Here is a 22,489-nt window from a genome sequence, read left to right as displayed (position 1 = left end):
AATAAATTATTACAACTTTTCAATACAATAAAATATTCAAAAATAATCACACTCTCGTTCATAAATTTGATGAACTACAAGACTTCATTTTCGATTTTTTCTAGCTAAATTTCTAGAAATAAATCTGCTATTTAACGCCAAAAACTTATGACGTCATAACGCACTATTTCATACAAAATTCATCGAGAAAATATCGTTTTTGACGTTGACGTTTCGAAGAAAATTATTGAATTTGACTAGTAGGAAACTAGCCTATTGTTTTCGATACAAAATCGTTACTAAGGTATAGTTAAAGTAATCATGAAATGTCTCTGATTGACACAGACACAGAAGAGACCCAGGAAAACACAAAATTGATGAGGCAACGATGGCAATACTGACCCGGAGCTCCACCCACTTGTCGAGCAGGCGGCGGCTGTTGAACTCGCAGAGCAGTCCGCCGCGCGTGATGCAGTACGTGGAGTCCCCGGCCGCGCCGCGCCCGCACACCACGTCGCAGAACTCGTTGTCCTTCTGCTCGCCCAGGATCGCAGACCGACCCATCAGGGGAACTGGTTCCTTGAACTGCGGATAGAAAACGTAATTATTAACATACATATATATATATTTACATTTTTTTTTCTTCTCCTCCAATAATAAATAATAATGTTGAATAAGTAATGTTGTGACACCTTAAAATGTTGTGCATTTATTATTATTAATTGATTATTATGTAAGTGTTTAGATATAAGTCCTAATGTAACAACTACTGGTTGTCCTAATAAATAAATAATAATATCTTCTGATTTATTTCGTTGCGGGATCCAAGACAGTCATTCATGTCCCTGGGACGCGCCGGACTTCAGTGTTCCGGTGTTTGCATGGTTGTATCTACTGTAGATCCTGGTGCACAGGAATTGCAGCGGTATGGGAGGTTGTGGCGGGCTTGTACGGTCCGGTGCTTCTAAGGGAAATGACTGTTTGCGATCCCGCAACGAAACAAATCAGAACATGTTGTTAAAGGAAAAGAAACGATAGTTATTATAAAAAAAAGTATGTACTAGTTCTAGATCTAGGTCTCACCTTAGCATTCCTAGAGTACTCGAGATACCAGAACTTGACGTGCCTGAAGCCGACCGTCACGAAGTAGTTGCCGTTCTCTGAGAAACTCACAGCTTTCACACGAGACGACACCTGGAAACATACATATTATCATGGATTAAATGAAGTCTTAACCCTTCGTATGTTTGGAACGTGGATCCACGCGAGACACAATGTGTTTTCTATTGTTGTCTTATATACGGCATACGAGAGGTTAATGTAGTACATATAATAATTTTGAACTGGTCAATGAATATAAATTAAATTGCATAACCTGTCAAACATCACTGCATATTGTCACTGTCCGCTATATGACTCTACATGTAAGCTTAGGTCTTAAAACTAAGCAACGGATTTTGATGCAGTTTTTTTTTTATAAATAGAGTGATTGAATTCTAGGATTATTTAGACACCACTGACAAACGGTGAAGGAAAACATCGTTAGGTAACCTGAGCATCTAATTTCTAATTAGATGATATTAAGTTTGAAATCGTCAACCCGCATTGAGCAAGTGTGGTGATTAATGTTCAAACATAAGGAGTGAAACAAAATTAAATAGATTTAAACGTAAATTAAAATTATATTACTTGGACACTTTTAATTTGTAGAAATGTTTAACATATTAACATAGAGACTCAGCGACCCCACAGTCAAACCATTACAACGGTTTTGTGGGGCTTAGTATATTAAAATGTAATCTGTATGGAAATGGAATAAATAAATAATAATAATTCTCTGCGTGAGAAGGGACCTTTGGTCAGCAGTGGCCACTTATAGGATAGAAATAGAATAGATAAATTAATTTATAGACTACTAGCAAACCCAGCGAACTTCGTTTCGCCACCTGCTCTTTTCTTGTTTTTTATTTTCTTTGCTATAAACATCACGGAACCCGTTACCTTTCCATCGAATGCAAAACCGTGGAAATCGGTTCGTGCGATCTGGAGTTATAGCGTCAGGAAGGAAAACCCGACTTATTTTTAGCAAACCTGGCGAACTCCGTTTCGCCACAACTGATTTTCCCTGAATTTTCTTTGCTATAAACCTCACGGAGACCAAGACCTTTCCAACGAATGCAAAACCGTGGAAATCGGTTCGTGCGATCTGGAGTTATAGCGTCAGGAAGGAAAACCCGACTTATTTTTAGCAAACCTGGCGAACTCCGTTTCGCCACAACTGATTTTCCCTGAATTTTCTTTGCTATAAACCTCACGGAACCCAAGACCTTTCCATCGAATGCAAAACCGTGGAAATCGGTTCGTGCGTTCTGGAGTTATAGCGTCAGGAAGGAAAACCCGACTTATTTTTATATAATAGATTTATAAAATATTATTCTGCTTATACCTTATTGCTAGCCAGCTTGAGGTTAGCTCGCCAGTCCCAGACGTTTACGATCATGTCATGCTGCGACCCTATCGACACCAGGTACTTGGATGATGTCGAGAATGCCTGTAAAATTATTTGTTTAAAAAACTTTAATAACTTTTTAGCAAACAAAATAACATTATACTATATCTATCTTTCGGTAAAATGGTTAAATTTATTTATCAATATGTAATCAATAATAATATAACTGTTAACCCGCAATATACATGCTAAAAAATATTACCATTCAAAAACATAACAATTTTATTTTTTTTATATTAAAATATTCACTAAAAATTTATACGTAAAAGAAACACTCTGTGCACGCGTAGTTGAAGAAAGGCAACGATGCAATTTATTGCTTATTTTTCTATGCTGATATTTTTTATTTAGGTAATGACAGAATAATTATAAGAAGAGAATACTCACAACACAACTCACGCCATGCGTGTGCCCAATGAACTCAGCTATCTGTACCGCACCAGATGCCGTGGGATCCTGGAAACCCAAGAACAAAAACATTAACAAACCATTTCAGACAAAAATCTTCAAAAATTCATAAAATAAAATTACAATGACAAAGCTTTATGCTACTCGCCGATAGATGGCGTTACGAGTACCATTTGCTAAGCAACACTTAACTAATAATGTAGCTTTCATCTACTGGTTACTAGATGGCGCTAGTGGTTTGGTAAATATAATATCATAAGTCACGTTACAATTCTTTTAAGAAACAAAAGCGCTCTTTTCATACGAATATTGAAATAAAATCGTTTAAATAATGAAGTTATCTGGCCCGAAAGCCTTTGACGATACAAAGACTAGACTATAATCAGAAGAAATAGTTTTTTTTTTTATGGGACAAGCCCGCCACGACCTCCCACACTGCTGCAACTCCTGTAAGCCAGGATCTACAGTAGATACAACCATGCAAACACCGGAACACTGAAGTCCGGCGCGTCCCAGGGACATGAATGACTGTCTTGGATCCCGCAACAAAATAAATCAGAAGATATTATTAGATGAGAAGAAAAGAAATCGATTTATATAGCTATAACACATAGAAGCAACAAGTCCTCAACTACCGACCTGTAGATCCCACACCCTGACGGCGGGGGCATGTCCGCACTCCCCCGTGGCGAGGTAGCGGCCGTCGGGGGAGAACGCCACGCAGGTGACACTCTTGCGGCACGCGTTCAACACGTGCGTCTGCCTGTTCTTCCTCACGTTGTACAGGACCACCGTGCATCTGGAAACGGAGCGAGAGATCATTACAATTATCCTGACAAATGAGCAGGCTGATCATCTGATGGTAAGCAATCGGTGCCGCCGAAAGACACTCGTAAAAACTCAGCAGTTACCAGTGCGTTGCTTAGCGTTTAGGGAAGAGGTATTGGTTCAACGATAACCTCAGTCACAAGGCAAACACCGCCACAAACGTTATTTCACGCCCATTTACTGTGAGGCTGTGATATCATTCCGGTATAGCCAGGCCATTCTTTTTTATAAAGCTTACAACACGCCTTTTGTCCCCGAAAGGGGTAAGCAGAGGCGTACATAAAGTACATTACGGCATGTAATGCCGCTATACAATGAACACCCACTTTTCACCATTAGTGTAATGAGTTCCATGTAATAGGTGGTGAGCCTATTGCCATACACTGGACACCATTCCAGACTCCGTGCTACTTCTGACAAATGATTTTATAAAGACTCTCCTAAAAAAATATTTCCTCTGTTACTTCCAAAAGTTTTACGACGTGAGGATCAGTCCTTTGCCAATCTTTTTTAACCAAAACTTACTAAATTAATATAAAACAAACACAAATCCGTTATCCCAGTTATTTATAACGTTATTACAGTTTAACCTAACTACATTTACTGTAGCATTAACTAAGAGTAAGATATAACGAATGGACAAAGTTTTTTAATCAAAGTAGATTATGTATATGGATCGGGGAAGTTTTTGTTAGAAGGTAGTATATAGATATACCTTTACAGAGCCGTTTTATCACTAAGGAAAACTAGGCAAGCCAAGAAAGTGATTGAACAGCAACCGTTGATCGGAAAACGTAACGTTAGCTGACCTCCCACTAGGTGGACCGACGACATCGTCAGAGTCGCGGGGAGCCAGTGGATGCAGGTGGCGGCTTGTCGTTCTATGTGGAGGACTAAGGGGGAGGCCTTTGTTCTACAGTGGACGACTTCTGGCTGATGATGATGATGATGATAATGAAGCTAGGCAAGTGCCCAGGGCGGCAGGTTAAAGACGCGCGTGTACAAACTGTATATAGAGTGACGGCGAGGACTACATACGTTAGGGGCACCAATGTGGTGCTTGTCTAAGGCGCTGTCAATGTTTAATTCGCCTCTGCACCTTTGGTAGGCATGTTGTAAATAAATTAAGATATGAAGTTAATTATTATTTACTTAAGTAAAGTTTACAGTATGTAAGTCAATCAGTCTAAGTTATAGACGGATCAGCTGTTTACGGTTAAGAGGTAACGTTACGGTTGAAAGTGCGTTACCGGCCTTTTGGGGGTTAGGAATTTAAGGGTTGTTGGGGAAATGTGGAATAGGAAGATTGGGAAGGGGGGTAGGTAATTGGGCCTCCATAAACCTCCATACATCGATCTTAAATAAGTAACTGTACTTTCTGTAAACTATGAGGACTTGAGGACGTAACATACAGTGGGTACCTTTCTTTACATAAACGGTGGATAAGCCCTATACTTGTGTATAATATAAACAAACGCACGATAGATACCTGTCTGCTCCCTTGCATTAACATAGATTAGTTTAAAACATTCCATTCATTGGCTTGCCATAGTCGGTCGTCAGGCGACGCGGGTGGAATCATATTAGATGAGGCGTGGTGGCTGTGACAGCGGGCCTAGAAGGATTGTGGGAAATCGGACATGGACACTTGAAACACCAGAGGCGTTACAAGTGCGTTGCCGGCCTTTTGCGAGCTAGGAATTTAAGGGTTTTGGGGAATCGGGGATTGGAAAGGGAGGGTATTTGGGCCTCCCACTAGAGGTAACCTCACTTACACAATGAAACACAACGCATACGTTGTTTCACGTCGATTTTCCGTGAGGTCGTAGTATCACTTCGTATCATTCGTGCCAAATTATGGCTCACCTACACTTCAGTTTTTGAAAATGTTACTTTAAATATCATAATACTGTCACACCACCTCGTTTCTACTGCTGCTTCCATCCGGAGCCCCGGCAACCCTCGTGGTTAGCAGACAAGTGTCTCGCCAACAGTGTGACCTATCCCAAACCGCGTGAACAAGTGTTTGTTATTCAGTTAACAGGGACGCGTTAGCGGAAGAGATGCGCACTACAGTGATAGACTGTAGCGATTTCTATCTCAAAAAGGTAGAATATATTTACATCCTTATTTGTAGGGTTTTATCTATCAAATTGGTTCCACCAGCGACTTTGTCGGCGTTTAAAAAATAGCCTATGTGTTACTCCCTAATAATCTACCGTTATTCCAAATTTTATTCCGATTCCTTCATTCCTTTCGACGTGTTTGAGTAACAAACATACACACTAACTCACATACTTTTGCATTTATAACACAACTAATGGTCAGCAATAGCCACCGCCCATGGACACCCGGAAAACCAGAGGCGTTACAAGTGCGTTGCAGGCCTTTTGAGGGTTGGGAATTTAAGGGTTGTTGGGGAATCGGGGAATTGGTAGATTTGGCCTCCGTGATAAACATTCACTGCCGCTCATGAAAACTCACAACACCAGAGGACCTTATTGATACCAGCACCAAAACCTAGGTGCAGCAAACACATCAATTTTAAAACAACAACATGGAATACACCCCCCTTACAATAAACAGAGTGATTGCATGACTAAGTTAATCAATTAAAGATACTATTGCATGGGGAGGTATTATGTACCCTTGCATTTCAATAAAGTTTGTAGGTATCTACCTATATCATGTCTCAATTTATGGGCGAGTGGCCGCACCCTTGAAAACCCCACCTTGAAGTTTATTGCTTTAATTGAATTGATGATTTGAGTTGTATTAAACGTAGGTAATATAATATGTCATGTTATTTATATCACTACGAGAATATCCGTCTAATTTCGAGCTAAGATCGGAGTCCTTCATTTTGCGCGGTGATATCGAACGATAAATTGCCAATTGCCCGCCCATTGCCACTTTTTTTTTTATGAAACACGCCAGCAAACACGCAGACGTATCACCTGATGGTAAGCAATCGCCGCCACCCATGGACACTTGAAACACCAGAGGCGTTACAAGTGCATTGCCGGCTTTTTGGGGGTTAGGAATTTAAGGGTTGTTGTTCGGGAATCAGGGATTGGGCAGATTGGGAAGGGGGGAATTGGGCCTTCGGTAAACTCACTCACACAACGAAACACAACGCAAGCGTTGTTTCACGTCGGTTTTCTGTGAGGCCGTGGTATCTCTACGGTCGAGCCGGCTCATTCGTGCCGAAGCATGGCTCTCCCACACTTACTTCAGCTTGGCTGTTAGTGATGCGATGATTGAAGTGGGACCGACGATGAATGAAAAAAGGAACGGTAGCGTTTAGAAAATCGCTCCTTTTACCACTACAACAGCTCTATGTCAGACTCTAGTTATTGGTATGATTGGTGCGCACACGCGGCGTGGACGGCGGCCTTTCTCACGGCCACCGCCCGTCCTGTGGAGCTCCATCATCTTTACATATGTACAGACATTGTTTTATATATACATATCGGTCGTTTACGTCATCTTACTAATATTATAAATGCGAAAGTTTGTGTGTATATTTGTTACACAATCACACGTCAAAACGGGTGAAGGTATCGGGATGAAATTTGGAACAGAGATTTGGAGAAGTTTATAACACGTAGGCTACTTTATATTCCACGGGTAAGTGGATGAAGCTGCGCGCAGAAGGTAATTTATTTACAATTTAGAACACTAAACCCAATTTTTGGTTAGTCAAAGTTAAAGTTGGTAAGTCAAAAAAGGCAATATTGTATTAGCTTTAAATATTGCCTTTTTTATAAAATTTTTGACTTTGTACTTTAATATATTTTTCCCAACTCGACTATCGAGCCTAAAACCTTGAGATTAATAGCATAATTTATACCTCGAATAAGCCTCTACAACCACAACAAATAGAGAAGATCCTTTTTTAAAAATATCCGAATCTTATTGCTCATTAAAAAAAAAAGTCAAAGACAAAACAATCACCTGTCTGTCACCATAACCTACGACAGTCTAACCAAACGACGACCAATCAAAATGACTTCGACATTCAAATCGGAACGTTATACGGAAACGGAAGTAAGTACAGTTGACCAGTGGGGGTCATTGCACTCCGCCGTACACATTACACCTCGTGCCATACAAAACCAGTTTATCATGGTCTCGCTTTGTATGATCTGCCCGCACATTGGACGGTCAGTTTATACTGGTTTGTATAGCTTGATATATTATGTATGTTTCTTAAATAACCGCGCCACTTGAGACGGTGTACTGAGTTTTTAATGAGATTAGATAGACTTACTTTAACTGGAATTTATTAGGAGGTAAATAAAGCCAAGAACTACAGATAATAAAGCCGGTAAACGAGTGTTTTTGTTGGCGCCACTGTCGCCAAAGAGGTTGGAATGAAACGTCACACACTCGAACGAAGACATTTATTAAGACATTTTCTCTAGACTTATACTATTCCTTGTAACGTAACCATAGCTCGAATTTAAATCGGCGAACGCCATCTATCGAGCTATGGTACAACTCGTAAATATAAATAATTTATTATATAAAACTATTGTGCTACGCCTGAACAACGAGCATACGGATCACCTGATGGTAAGCAGTCGCCACCGTCCATCCGAAACACCAGAGGCGTTAGGAATTTTAGGGTTGTTGGGGAATCGAGGATTGGGAAGATTGGGAAGGAGGCTAATTGGGCCTCCGGTAACCTCACTCACCCAACAAAACACAACGCAAACGTTGTTCCACGTCGGTTTTCTGTGAGGCCGGTGGTATCATTTTGGTCGAGCCGGCCCAGCAGTGCTGAAGCATGGCTCTCCCATACTTGTATGGTTTTCGTAGTTTCTTATAAAATAAATAGTAAAATCGCGTGCGATCGAAACAGAAGCGTGATAATGATAACTGCCTCCATTCAGGCATCGGTAGTTAATACTAGACACACCTGTATGACTAGATCACTATTTAAATAATATCTATCCAAATATACATGTATAAATTAAAAGGTGACTGACTGACATAGTGATCTATCAACGCACAGCCCCAAACCACACACTGGACGGATCAGGCTGAAATTTGGCATGCAGGTAGATGTTATGACGTAGGCATCTGCTAAGAAAGGATTTTGATCAACTCTACTCCCAAGAGGATAAAATAGGGGATGAAAATTTGACAATTTTAAACCGATCGGGCTACGACTTTGCATGTATAAAGCTACTATGACTTAGGCATTCTCTAAGAAAATATTAAGATAAATTTCATTAATAATAATACTTCTTAATGCGCAAAGTCGCGGGCAAAAGCTATAGTTCGACTTATTTTTGTTTGAACGAGAAAAAGCAAATCATCCAATGACTTCTCTCACCTTGGGCGAGGCGAGAGGGAGTGTCAGACTCTTACTGACTAAAAATCACCCCGTTCCTACTCCTGCTTTTCGAGCCGGAGCGCCGGCAAACCCGCTAGGTATTCCACTGCATCAACTTAATGTAATCAATCAAATCTACCACCATAAAAGCTATCCCACGATTGCACATCGCACACTGCAACCTCATACAATATAAGTAAATAAGTGAGCAGACGGGGCCGCGGCGCGCGCCTAGCTAATAAAGGTGAGTGCACACTATCGATCTAAGGGTGCGGCCACACCGCGGCACCGCTCCCCGCCTGTCTAACCTAACCGAGTTTACCCTTGAGCTTTGTTACTTATTACTGCGGGTTCGTTGCCATTAATTTATAATGGATATTATAATTTTTATCAAGGTTAAAACTGGAGTTATAATAATGGAATTATAAGTTTCAGTTTCAATCCGCATTGAGTCAAAGTGGTGATGATATTAAGTACTCATTCCTGCTTCCTCTGCTATTTGTCAGCAATGCGACAATTTTTAAAGAGCTCTATGCTATGCGTAGCTTGTGCGTAAAACGATGGTAAGTTTATTTCTTAAAGTGAGCGTCCTGAGAAGAATATGGATGAACGCCAGACTCCCAACCACAAAAAGATGACTGAGGCAGTGGAGGAACGAACGGTAAAAGGCATTAGATCACAAATACTTTTTTTTTTTTTGAGGAGGGAAAATCATCCAGTGTCTTCTCCCGCCATGGGTGAGGCGAGAGGGAGTGTCAGACTCTTACTGACTAAAAACCACCCCGTTCCTTCTGCTGCTTTAACCTGTTACGTTGTCCTTACTAAGAAAAGTAATAATAATAACAAACAGATCAATATTTATTTCGTATTATTATTCCGCGCACAACTCCTGCGCATAATAATGACGTAATATCGCCCGATTTGACCGACTGCCGTCCATAAATATGTCCGGCCGGTGTCCATATAACTGTGAGTGCGTGCGGAGTGATTTATAAATATAGAATCACCTGTCAGTACTCCCTTCTTGAACTTGAAAAATCACCTCCAATCACCATTTGAGGAAACCCGGAGCTGCGAACTACCTAACGGGTTACCGGGGTTCTGGCTCGAAAAGCAAGAGCAGTAGCGGCAGATGGGGCCCAGTAGGGCTATATTATATATATATATATATTTATCCCACAGGAATCCGTTATTCCTACAAGACCAGATGTACTCAAGAGGAATCATCTCAATTTCAGTGCAGGCGAAGTCACAGGCAGAAATGAAACTAGTCTTTTAACTTGTTATACATATATAGAACGTTGAGACTCCATTTTGTTGCTATATCCGTCATTCATCGAGCGGTAGTGATGTATATTAAGGAAATTGCTTTTGGCTGTATCTGCCTACTTTCGTTATACAAGCTATATGTTACATGTTATAGCAGAGAGATTGATTTGGTAATTTAGTGGTATAATTGAGTGAAAGACACTGGATACTATCACTATCACGCCTGCCTTTCAACGAATTGACAGAATTTAATAGGAATTACAACGCAGCGTCACGCGCCTTTTATCCGGTATTTTTTTTTTGAACGAGCAGACGTATCACTTGATGGTGAGCAATCGCCACCGCCCATGGACATTGCGGCATGCTTTGCGGCATTTTGGGGGTTAGAAATTTAAGGGTTGTTGGGGAATCGGGGATTTTGAAGATTGGAAAAGGGGTATTTGTCCTTCGGTCCTATGAGACCGTGTTATCATTCCGGTCATAGTATGGCTCCTTTAACCCATCCAGTGTCCTATGAGCGACCGTCGGCATACACATGCCAAATATAAATACGCGAGGGGTTGAGGGTGCTTTTCCACCAGAAATGTGCTATGCTACGTTGCTGTGGATGCGTTTGGCTTCCGCCAATATTCATTGGTACACATAACTTAGCACTGGTGGAAACGGACTCAGCTACGTAAGCTATGTTTTTTATATGGAAAGATGCGTGCTATGGATGGCTTCCCTACTATCGATACGTCGTATACTCGAACTGCGCATCTTCTTCGCACAGCTACATAGCTTAGTATCAGTGGAAACAGTCACACGGTTTATCTATACAGTATCTCTGGTGAAAAAGCACTCCACACAAGCGTTATTATACAATGTGATAGGGGCGGGACTTCTAACCCGTTAAGGCTGAGTACTACATCTAATTTTATCGACAAAAAAAATAATATGGGGGGTTGAACCCCTAATTGAAAATATTGAAAAATAGTGATTTTTTCGGTAAAAATAATTCATAAATGATTTTTTTCTCACCAAAACATTATCAAACATATGAAAAAAGTTATGAATTAATTAGCCAAGGTTATTAGCTACCGTTTGTCGTTTTTTTGTTTCTACGACGCATACAACCTTTTATATCAAAAAAAGTTAAAAAAATATTAAAATAGCCATAACTTTTAGGGGGAGGGGATTCGACCCCTTCGACCCCCGACTTTTGTCGATAAAATTAGATGTAGTACTTAGCCTTAACGGGTTAGAAGTCTCACCCCTATCACATTGTATATACAGGGTGACTTTGAATTCGACGTATTCCTCTCGGGAGGTGATAATACAACTAATTTCCTACAAAATTAGCCCTGAGGTCCTTGGGCGGAAAGTGGCTAGTTTCTGAGATATTCAACATTTTTGGTTTTGGTAAAAAAAACCCGAATTGATTACAAAAACATCAATAAATAAAAAAATACTGGTTGGGTTTTCGTAGTTTTAGTTTTAATCAGTTGCCAATACATCAGTTATCATTTATAAATACTAATAATGGCACAAATATCATTCGTTTTAAAATAGCAAGTAATTTCGTATCAAATTTTGTTTTGTGTCACTAATTTGGTCGATAGAAAACTGGATTTATTTCAAAAAAATATATGACACTAAGCGTACAAACTATTAGAAAAACTTCCTTGGTTTATTAGCTACCCAGAAATATTAAATTATTTACAACATTCTCAAAAATAAATGAATTAATTGATGATAAGTAGAGAGTAAAGAGAAAAGGGCAATTTCAAAAAAATCTTTATTTGCAAACATTTGTTCAAAGTAACCTCCCCTACGACAAATACATGCCCGAACACGCTTCTTTATCTCTATGACGGTCACTCTTGGACTGAATATGCGTCTTATTTCGTCATTATCTTCAAATATGTTTTGGAGAAGAATTTCGGTACACGGCCTATTCCATCTGTATAAACAAGGGAGTTCATGTAAAAATCAATCGGTGTTTGGTTCTGGTCATTGTGCATGCCATGTAGTCATGTAGTGGGATCGCCCTGCCAATATAACACGTGGGAACCGAGACATCCTACCATTGCCGCACAGTAGATCGATAGTGCTCTGATCAAAACTATCACAATATCCATTATTAGCCCCAAAAAAGTCAAAGAAATCTAAAAATGCAAAACCAACAGGTCCAATCAAAACCGTATGTTTTGATTCAAATGTTTGGATAGGTATCATTAATAATGACTTGATTGGGCTCTACTTTTTACCCAATAATTTAAATGGTGAGAATTAAGATTAATTTTTAAGGAATGAGCTAGGATTATTGTTTTATATTTGAATATTTAGAAACAAGATTATGAGTTTATTCAAACACGACGATGGTTTAGTGCACTATCGAACTACTGTGAGGCAGTGGTTGGATACATCGGTTTTCAGGCGTTGAATTGACAGGGCGGTCCCACTACATAACTACATGGCATGCACAATGACCACTATCTTCCCGCGGGTGTCGTATCCGGTAGATTTTTACATAAAGTCCCTTGTTTATACAGACGGAATAGGCCGTGTATCGAAATTCTTCTCCAAAATATATTTGAAGATAATGACGAAATTAGACGCATATTCAGTCCAAGAGTGACGTCATAGATATAAGGAAGCGTGTTCGGGCATGTATTCGTCGTAGGGAAGGTTACTTTGAACAAATTTTTGCAAATCAAGATATTTTTGAAATTGCCCTTTTCTCTTTACACTCTACTTATCATCAATTATTTCATTTATTTTTGAGAATGTTATAAATAATTTTATGTTTCTGGGTCGCTAATAAACCAAAGAAGTTTTTCTAATAGTTTGTACGCTTAGTGTCATATATTTTTTTTGAAATAAATCCAGTTTTCTATCGACCAAATTAGTGGCACAAAACAAAATTTGATAGGAAATTACTTGCTATTTTAAAACGAATGATATTTGTGCCATTATTAGTATTTATAAATAATAACTGATGTATTGGCAACTGATTAAAACTAAAACTACTAAAATCCAACCAGTATTTTTTTATTTATTGATGTTTTTGTAATCAATTCGGGATTTTTTACCAAAACCAAAAATGTTGAATATCTCAGAAACTAGCCACTTTCCGCCCAAGGACCTCAGGGCTAATTTTGTAGAAAATTAGTTGTATTATCACCTCCCGAGAGGAATACGTCGAATTCAAAGTCACCCTGTATATAACTCAATTTCACACCCACTATTAAAATTAGGTCACCTATCCATCTACAAGATTGTCAATTAGGTAAAAGGTAGGCACAAAACCAGATAGACCATTAAATTTCTAGATTTAGACCAGAGCGCTCGGTAATTCGGTTTGCACACCGCCAGAGGGCAGGCGGTGACCGCAAAATCGAATTCACTTCACCGTGAAACCGAGAAGAGCTAAAATATCACTGGAGATGAGACGAGCGGCTGTATTTTAGAATTGGTAACGCGAAATAGGGAGATCGATTTGCAATTTTCATTTTTATTGCCTTTGAAATAAGATTAAATTTTATTTTATACAGCTTAGTGGTGACACTAAAGAAGAATACGTCTATTCTTCCCGCGGGTGTCATATACCTGACTAAAGGACTACACATATTACAGAGACCGGGCAGCAGCGCTCTCTGATAAACCTGAATACCCAACCGGAGCGGAGATTATAGATAATAAATCCTCTTCACTGATGCTCAAAGTCCAGCAGTAAACTACGATGATGATTACAGTTATATGATGATTATGAATCTTACTATTATTATAAATGCAAAAGTTTGTGCGTTAAAGTGTATATTTGTTACTCAATCACGTCAAAACAGCTGAAGAGATCGGGATGAAATTTGGAACAGGGGTAGATTATCGCCGGGAATAACACATAGCTTACTTTTGATCTCATGGGAACGCTGGTAGAAGCTAACTATAACATATAAGCTACTACTTTCAACTCGGTGCCCAATAGGGCCCATAGTTGGAACATATCTTTCTATATATAATTCTTCTGTAAGTGTGTATGTCACTGAACTTCTCTTAAACGACTGGACCGATTTTGATGAAATTTTTTGTGTGTGTTCAAGGGGATCTGAGAATGGTTTAGATTCACAATTTTGTGCGCTGGACAATGTTTTCTTTTATTTAATTTTTAATTTATTAGTAGTTGTTGATTTTGGAATGTTTTACATTGGAGCCGACAAATTTTCAAATTAAAGACGTGTAGACAGGACAACGTCTGTCGGGTCCGCTAGTTACTGTATAAAATTGTAGACCACACTGTACACTATGGATGCATTAAAGTGATTTGATTTTCATTTGATTTCAACTCCAAGTCTAGACCAAAATTTCCAATCTAGCTCGGAACCCAATAAAGAAGTAATGGTTAACCAGGGCTGTATCCTTGATCCAATGACCCAGTTCGGAATCGACGGAGGTCGCCGGCGAAAACTTTTTACTTTTTATTCTTGCTGAGATTGCCTTGCATTGTTAGTGAAGTTTATAACGAAAATAGTCGGCTATTATTGAATTTGCTTTAGCTTTTCTGCTGTGTGATCCGGAGCTGCGGACTACCTAGCGGGCTTACCGGGGCTCCGGCTTGACAAGCAGGAGTAGGAACGGGGTGGTTTTTAGACAGTATGAGTCTGATACTCCCTCTCGCCTTGCCCTGGCGAGAGAAGTCATTGGATGATTTTCCCTCCTCAAAAAAAAAAGGCTTCTGCTGTAAACTTGTTTCAAAAGAGGGATTTCAATTATTTTTTTTTTTGTTTCAGTTTTTCTTTTCAGAGTAGTTAAAAACAGCTCACGTCAACAGCCTGTTAATGGCCACTGCTGACCAAAGTCTCTTCTCGCATGGAGAAGGTCTAAGCATTAGTAACTACGCTTGTTCAATGCGGGATTTTTTATGGTATAGGCCGGCAAACGAGCAGACGGATCACCTGATGGTAAGCAATCGCCGCCGCCCATAGACACTTGAAACACCAGAGGCGTTATAAGTGCATTGCCGGCCTTTTGGGAGTTAGGAATTTAAGTGTTGTTGGGGAATCCGGGATTGGAAGGGGGGTAATTAGGCGGGTCGGCGATCATGGCGGGTTTTTTATGGTATAGGCCGGCAAACGAGCAAACGGGTCACCTGATGAAAAGCGATCAGCGCCGCCTATAGACACCCGCAACACCAGAGGAGTCACAGGTGCGTTGCCGATCTTTTAAAAAGGAATAATTTTTTTTGAAGGTTTGAAGAAGTAAGGACTGCACGGTTAATACATTGGCTGCCGCGCAACATGGCGCGGGTTCGATTCCCGCACGGAACAACTCTTTGATGTGATCCACAAATTGTTATTTCGAGTCTGGGTGCCATGTGCCCCTGAACTTGTATGTTTATAAACGCACCCACAACACAGGAGGAAATTGTAATGTGGAGTATCGTTGAAAACTAAGGAGAAGTACTCACCCTGCCGGATATGCAACTAGTTCGGTGTTCGGATCGCAGTCGAGAGCAGCGTTACTGCCAACCGTCAGCCCGAGGACGCTCTCCAACTTTATCTGTGGGCAAAAGAAAACAACTATTAATTAGGAACCATCATAATTCATCATCAGGTAACCCGTCTGCTTGTTTGCCTACTATTACATATAAAGAAATTATTGGGACCAAAAACCGAGTTCTTAAATCAAGTTATTGTCGGGTAAATAGCACGTATACCTAAATAAATAGAGAATCACAATTAAAATAGGATACTTAAGTAAAATTTTGAGTAAAAAACAAATCGCTATAATTTTTATAAATGTATAGACAAACCTCCCAAACGACTGCATCAAATTGGAATTATTTTCACAATCAATACATTGCTGCACGGTTGGTGCGGAGGCTTAGCAATTGGTTGCCGTGTAACGTGTAGCGGGTTCCATACCCGCACGGACCAATTTTTTGTGTGATCCACAAATTGTTGTTTCGGGTCCGAATGTCATGTGCATGTGAACATGTATGTTTGTAAACGCACCTACGACTCAGGAGAAAATCCTAGTGTGGGGCAAAGTTTGAAAAAAAATGCTTGCATCACAAAACCGTATAGTTTGAAGCCGCAGTAGTCAACTGCTACAATTAATATAAATATGAACTTGATACTAGTACATCTATATATTAATACGTGATGCAAAAACTTTGGACCGCTTTTTACGAAAATTGCGCGGACGTAGGAGCATATAATTTGGTACACTTATAGTTTATGTGTAGGAAAAGTACAGAACGCTAATATTTTTCAAAAATAATGCTTATAAAGTACATTAAATAAATAAATAAAACATTACACACACATGCATAGTATCTGATAGTACTTGACAAAACGTCAAAATCGATAGACATTGCGATGATATTCTCACGTGTCATATGAATAGAGTTTAAATAAAAGAGTTTGTTTGAGTTTGAGTTAAATAAAAATTATCCTTGAACGTATGTTAAGTGGTATTGTAAATTAAATCGTATATGGTCGAATTTCGACCACTAGGCGACCACTAGTACCTATAAAAAGATATAAGATAATTTAAGCCAAAATTAAAAAACAAAAACATTAACGTTTAGAACATAAATCTTCACACTTTAATAACTACGGTAATAAATCTAGAATTTTCTACATAAACTAGTAAGGTAACTATCAACCCACGACTGAATAGAACAAACCCAAACAAACATGAGTTATCTAAAACTCTCAATGTCGCGTACCCAAACCGAGTATGTATATAATTACGAAACTATTTACATAATGTAGGTACTATACGAACCTTAAAAGCCATATAATCTTTTGCGTAAATAAATTTTAAGTCAAGTGATGTTGTAGGAAAATGTATTTCCCGTCTGTTTGTTCAGTATTAAAATTATGGTTATTGAATTCGGTTATGAGAAGGGGTGATGCCCGATCCGGAACTGCGGATAACGTTTCGGGTTACCGCGGCTCCGGATCGAAAAAGGTGGTAGGAGTAGGAACAGGGTGGTGTTTGGTCAGTAAGAGTCTGTCGCTCCCTCTCGCCTCACCCAAGGAGGGAGAAGTCATTAGAGAACTTCTCTCCCTCAAAAAAAACGTGGTATGGGGAGAGCCTGTAATATGAATTCAAATTCTGTTTTCGGCGTGACAAATTTTTAGCAAACGATGGTAATGATTACAATAAAATATTATTGAGAGACATATACAGAGCCAGTTGGCTATTCTATGAGATATATTATAGACAGTACACTAATGTATTTCTATTCACACTTTGTTCCTTTTCATCTTAGGACAATAGCAAGTTGGAGAAAATTACGAAGAAATATTTTGTAGAGACCTTACTAAAGAGACGCAATTTTGACAAAATTTGTATGTAGTTTATGTCAAAATAGTAAGCAGATCTTTTGATAGAATATCAAAACTGGCAGTTATCTACCAAAAAAAATCAAACAGGATATTACAAACAGAGACACACCATCAATCAAACTGCCTTCTACACCAATAAATGGGTCCATTTCAGCGCCAAATGCAGACAAACCCGTGGGCTAGAGACTGTGTTAACTAATATTTGACTATAAAAGGCAGCAAGGTTGAGCTAGTTGTGCAAATATCTCATAAACCTTGGCTGTATTAGATAAAGCTTTGTTTAAAGATGTCTGTTAGAAAGACAACGAAATGGGCAAGCCATGTTTTTATAGTAACAAGTATAGGATCACCTGATGGTAAGCCATCGCCGCACAAGTACATTTGCAACCCCAGAAGAGTTACAAGCCATCTTAGATTTCTTTATTTCATTGATTAATTACTCATTACACTCAAATATTCGCACCCTGAACCCGCTTCAATCAGGGATCATACAATCAGGGTTTGCACACATTTATAATCAGGGTAAATCAAACTTGACCTTGACCTTGATGTCTATGATATTCCCTTGAAAGATGTAGGTCGCTTTACCCATACATTCAGATTGAACGATCGACTGCATGGTTGGCGCGGTGGCTGAGCAATGTGTAGCAGGTTCGATTTCCGCCCGGAAGAACTCTTTGTGTGATCCACAAATTGTTGTTTCGGGATCTGGGTGTCATGTGTATGTGAACTTGTATGTTTGTAAACGCACCTACGACACAGGAGAAATCCTAGTGTGGGGCAACGCTTTTATTAAAAAAAAAATGGAAAAAAGTTACAAATATTTTCTATAATTATTTTACTACAAAATAACATAAAATCTCGATATAACTTAATCATGCCTGTTTCAAAGCACAGTTAGCTTCAAAAATAACATAATGAAATACACAAGCCGTGAGTCAACTTCATACATAAATCTAAAAGACAAAGCCAAACATAAATATTAATCAAACTAATTAGATTTACAAATACGACTCTATAATTAATTTGTGGGAGTTAATTACAATATAATTAGATAGTAAAAAAAAACAGTCGTGTAGTATTCTTAAGACTTTGACTGCCCACAAAAATCTGGTGTAGGCAAATCCTTCAACGCAGGTCACTTTTGCCGCCCCATGGCGTTTAATGTGTTAATTGGTGTTTGTATGAAATACTATCTTCTGATAAAAAGTATATGTTATGATTAGAGAGAGAGAGTAACAACTCTAGATCACAATCTATCCCTATTCCAAATTTCATCCTCATCTCTTAAGCCTTTCGCATTTCTAATATCAATAAGGTAAGAAGTATTATGTGATAAAACTTAAAATTTCAAAGATGACAAAATAATAAAAAAAAATACGGAAGGAAGGAAGTGAAATTCATCTCAAATTGATCTTAGCGAAATATGCAATTCAACTTTTAGTATCCTGGTGGAATTTATTTAATAGTGTCTCAAGTATCAACAGACAAATCAGCGTATTTGCTTCCAGCAATTATAGCTGTACTTTAACATAAGTAGGTACTTGAAAAGAAGTAGTAAATACTTTAATCTGACAACGTTCTTGCAGCTTTTAAACTGGTAATCCGATTATATTATCATAAAACTAACCAAGATTCACGCTGCGTGTGTGATTCTTATATCGTGATAGGTTACATCACGCCTTTTATTCCCAAAGGGATGCAAAGATGCAGATTATGGCAAGTAATGCCGCTATACAATGTACACCCACTTTGCACCATTTGTGTTATAAGTCCCATGTAATAGTGGGAAAGCTCATTGCCATATACTGGACCAAGAATCAAGGCTACAAATAAGATTTCTGATTTAAAAAAAAAACCGATTTAAAATCTTTTTGCATCAGGGGTAACAAGTTGATAAGTAGCAAACACTTACGATTAGGTAGGTACAATACGAACGAAATAAAAGCCAATAACAGAGTACAATTTTATAATAAACACTGAGGACAATATAAATAAAACCAGTTAACCTTGACTTACAAGGCTGGAAACAAGCTTTGAGTACACGCCGTGTGCATCCTTGCGTCCACAACAAGGACGCCCGGTCCGCCATCTTGGATCAAGTGTCAAACGACCTTGACAGCGCGCGGAATTCGTACGTGGAATTCCCGATTTCGTTTTTTTTCTTTCCTATCTCTGGCGTCTTCATTCAGCCAGTTAGTTGCGTGTGGTTAGGTTTTGTTTTGTTTTTTGTTGTTGGGCTATGGCGGTTGATTTGCTGGTTTTAATTTAATAAAGCGTGGTGATTAGTGCTCACTCCTTCTCCGTTTGAGAAGAAGCCTTTGCCTAGTAATTGCACAGTTAACAGGCTAATGTGATTTTATACAAGTTTTGTTATAAGTCGAGAGGTGGTATTCCCTATTTTAACTCTTAAGGTTCCATATTATGTTGTTTAATGTTAGAAGCAAATTTTATTTGGTTGTAATTTTTATTCGTAACGGAACCCTACGCGGTTACTACTAACACTTGTCCAGTTTTTATTTTTGTTTTATTTATACATGAATGATATTGGAACTAAGAATACATTTTGTATCAACGTCTGTTTATAGTGATGTCGTCGTTTTCTAAGAAACTGCATAAAATACAAGAGGACTGTGTGAATTAATAATATGGTATGGAACATTGATTGATGTCATTTATACGACTATTATGATAGACTGGCACATTTTAATACTATATTATTCCGAATTATTATACAACACTCATTAGTGGTAAGTGAGATGACAAATTATTCGCCATCTCTGCTTTTCCCGCAGATCTTGTAAACTAAGGGACTACACATTTGACAGAGACCTGACTTCACCCTTCTCTCATACAGCTGAACCTTTTAAAATGCGGTATCCAGCCCAATTTCATATAGCATCGATATGGAACTATAAGGAAACACCCTCTTATATCTATAGAGGAGGCTTATTGTACAACAGATGACTATCTTAATGTTGATGTTAAAACAATTCAAAATTAACAACTAACTACAACGTATCTTAATAAAACAAAACATTATAAAATATTGACACAGTAATTACTCACAGCTTTCTATTTCAATAAAAATTAATAGTGTGGCCTTTACTTTCACTCAATCGATCGATTTATATCACTCGATGAGGCATTAGGTTGATTAAAATTGTTTTTCTTAGAACCACATGACTAGAGATGGAATGGAATGGCTGCCAAGTTTCCATGGTATTTCATAAGTTGGGAGTTTTATGAATTATGTAACTGCTTTGGAGCTTAACTAATATATCCAAAGGATATATGTATAGGTCTATTCAGTGTTTTAGTTAGTCTCAGCTGTTGATCGCTATATGTAGATATAGATAATTCAGCAAAATAAACTACCCAGTACTGTTTTCCTAGGTTAATAGAGAAATCCTCCTTAATTTTATGATAGGCCCAAAAATTTTGGTATTCCTTTAATACGAGTGATAATTTTGACTGATAATTTCGAATTCGAAGCTTGGTTAAACTAACAGACGCAGTCAAATATGAAAAAAATACAAAACAACACCAACAGGACTCAAAACGCCGGTGGCGCCATCTAGGCACGGCAAAAACGACATACACAACTTACACCATACGTCAAGTAACAATGCTACTAAACTTGTCTGTTATCTAGTAAGAAACAGAGAATGTCGGTTGTTCATCCCACGCCGTGCCTAATTGAAACCACTCGTTACTTGTGGTGCCCGGAGGCGATAGTTAGCGAGATCTCTTAACTGGTACTCGTACTAATATGGAGTAGAATTGACTAGATAATATCACATTTGTAGGTTTTAAGTGTAGGCTGTGTAGTAAAGTTGATTAAAAGTGTTTACTACTCCTGTCAGCGACTTTCCCTTTTTTTTTGAGGTGTGAAAATCATCATCATTGGTTACAAAATAACACTTTTACACGTCAATAGAAGCAGAGCAGGCAAATTTACAAACATTTATTTTGTATTATTCCAGAACATAATCTATACCTGTTAATACATACATAATCAGATCTATCCCTTTAGCCGTTTCGATAACAAACCAAAAATTCTATGTATTCATAAAGAATGATCCATTGTTGAACACGATGTTTTCGTTCGAGTTCGTTTCCCAGATTTGTATTGCTAGTACGAGTTTACTTTACGTTGAACGAAACCGAAACGAGAGCTCGTTCGGCGCTCTGATTGGCCAGCGTGAATGAACCAACCAATCAGAGCATACGCTCTCGTTTCGATTTCGTTACACGTATAGCAAACTCATACTAAGGATACTGGTAAAGAATAAACTGAAGCTTAAAACACTAAATTCTCTGTATGTTTCATTCTTTATCATTTTAAACAAATTTTCCTTTACCTACTATAATAAACATGTAACTATAGTCCAAACCATTTAATTTTACACATTGCCTTCAAAGTATAGGAAAAAAGGCTTTATGTCTAAACAATATAAGGTTCAAAATAACAAATATTATTATGTAATATAATTGTTAGAAATTACTTTCTACAGTTGTACTAATGATCAATTTCCTTCGTCATTAGCTTGTAATTGGTAATCAAGCGATGGATGTTTTCATAATTGCTATGTTTAAAAAAAAAATCTGTTGTACAGCTTCTTTTGAATATAACTAAATAGCTACAACGAGAATGCATGAAAAGACTGATGACTGTTGATGAAGTGAAAGAGGTACATAAGATTCGTGGCAATTGGCGGTCCGTTGTCTCTGCCTACCTCCATGGGAGACAGGCGTGAAGTTATGTATGTATGTAAATAGCTACAACCGAGGTTTCGTGATCTTTTAGCCTAT

The 22,489-nt window shown here is 38.4% G+C and overlaps 1 protein-coding gene across 19 annotated transcripts in view; it reads right to left on the bottom strand.

Moving 5' to 3' along the window:
- LOC118280268 (mitogen-activated protein kinase-binding protein 1) overlaps positions 1–22,489 on the bottom strand; it is a 181,245-nt gene that overhangs the window by 73,456 nt on the left and 85,300 nt on the right. For all 19 annotated transcript variants that reach the window (XM_050701725.1, XM_050701724.1, XM_050701723.1 and 16 more), the window contains exons 3-8: positions 15,784–15,875; positions 3,536–3,695; positions 2,876–2,944; positions 2,426–2,530; positions 1,063–1,173; positions 382–564 (exon numbers count right to left, since the gene is read on the bottom strand). In XM_050701725.1, the coding sequence (XP_050557682.1) occupies positions 382–564; positions 1,063–1,173; positions 2,426–2,530; positions 2,876–2,944; positions 3,536–3,695; positions 15,784–15,875 (720 nt within the window). The remainder of the gene's footprint in view (positions 1–381; positions 565–1,062; positions 1,174–2,425; positions 2,531–2,875; positions 2,945–3,535; positions 3,696–15,783; positions 15,876–22,489) is intronic.

This window comes from Spodoptera frugiperda, chromosome 21 (assembly GCF_023101765.2).
Source record: "Spodoptera frugiperda isolate SF20-4 chromosome 21, AGI-APGP_CSIRO_Sfru_2.0, whole genome shotgun sequence".
Taxonomy (NCBI): Eukaryota; Metazoa; Arthropoda; class Insecta; order Lepidoptera; family Noctuidae; genus Spodoptera; species Spodoptera frugiperda.
The sequence above is the reverse complement of the archived record's forward strand: the minus strand, read 5'-3'. Positions and strand labels throughout refer to the sequence as shown.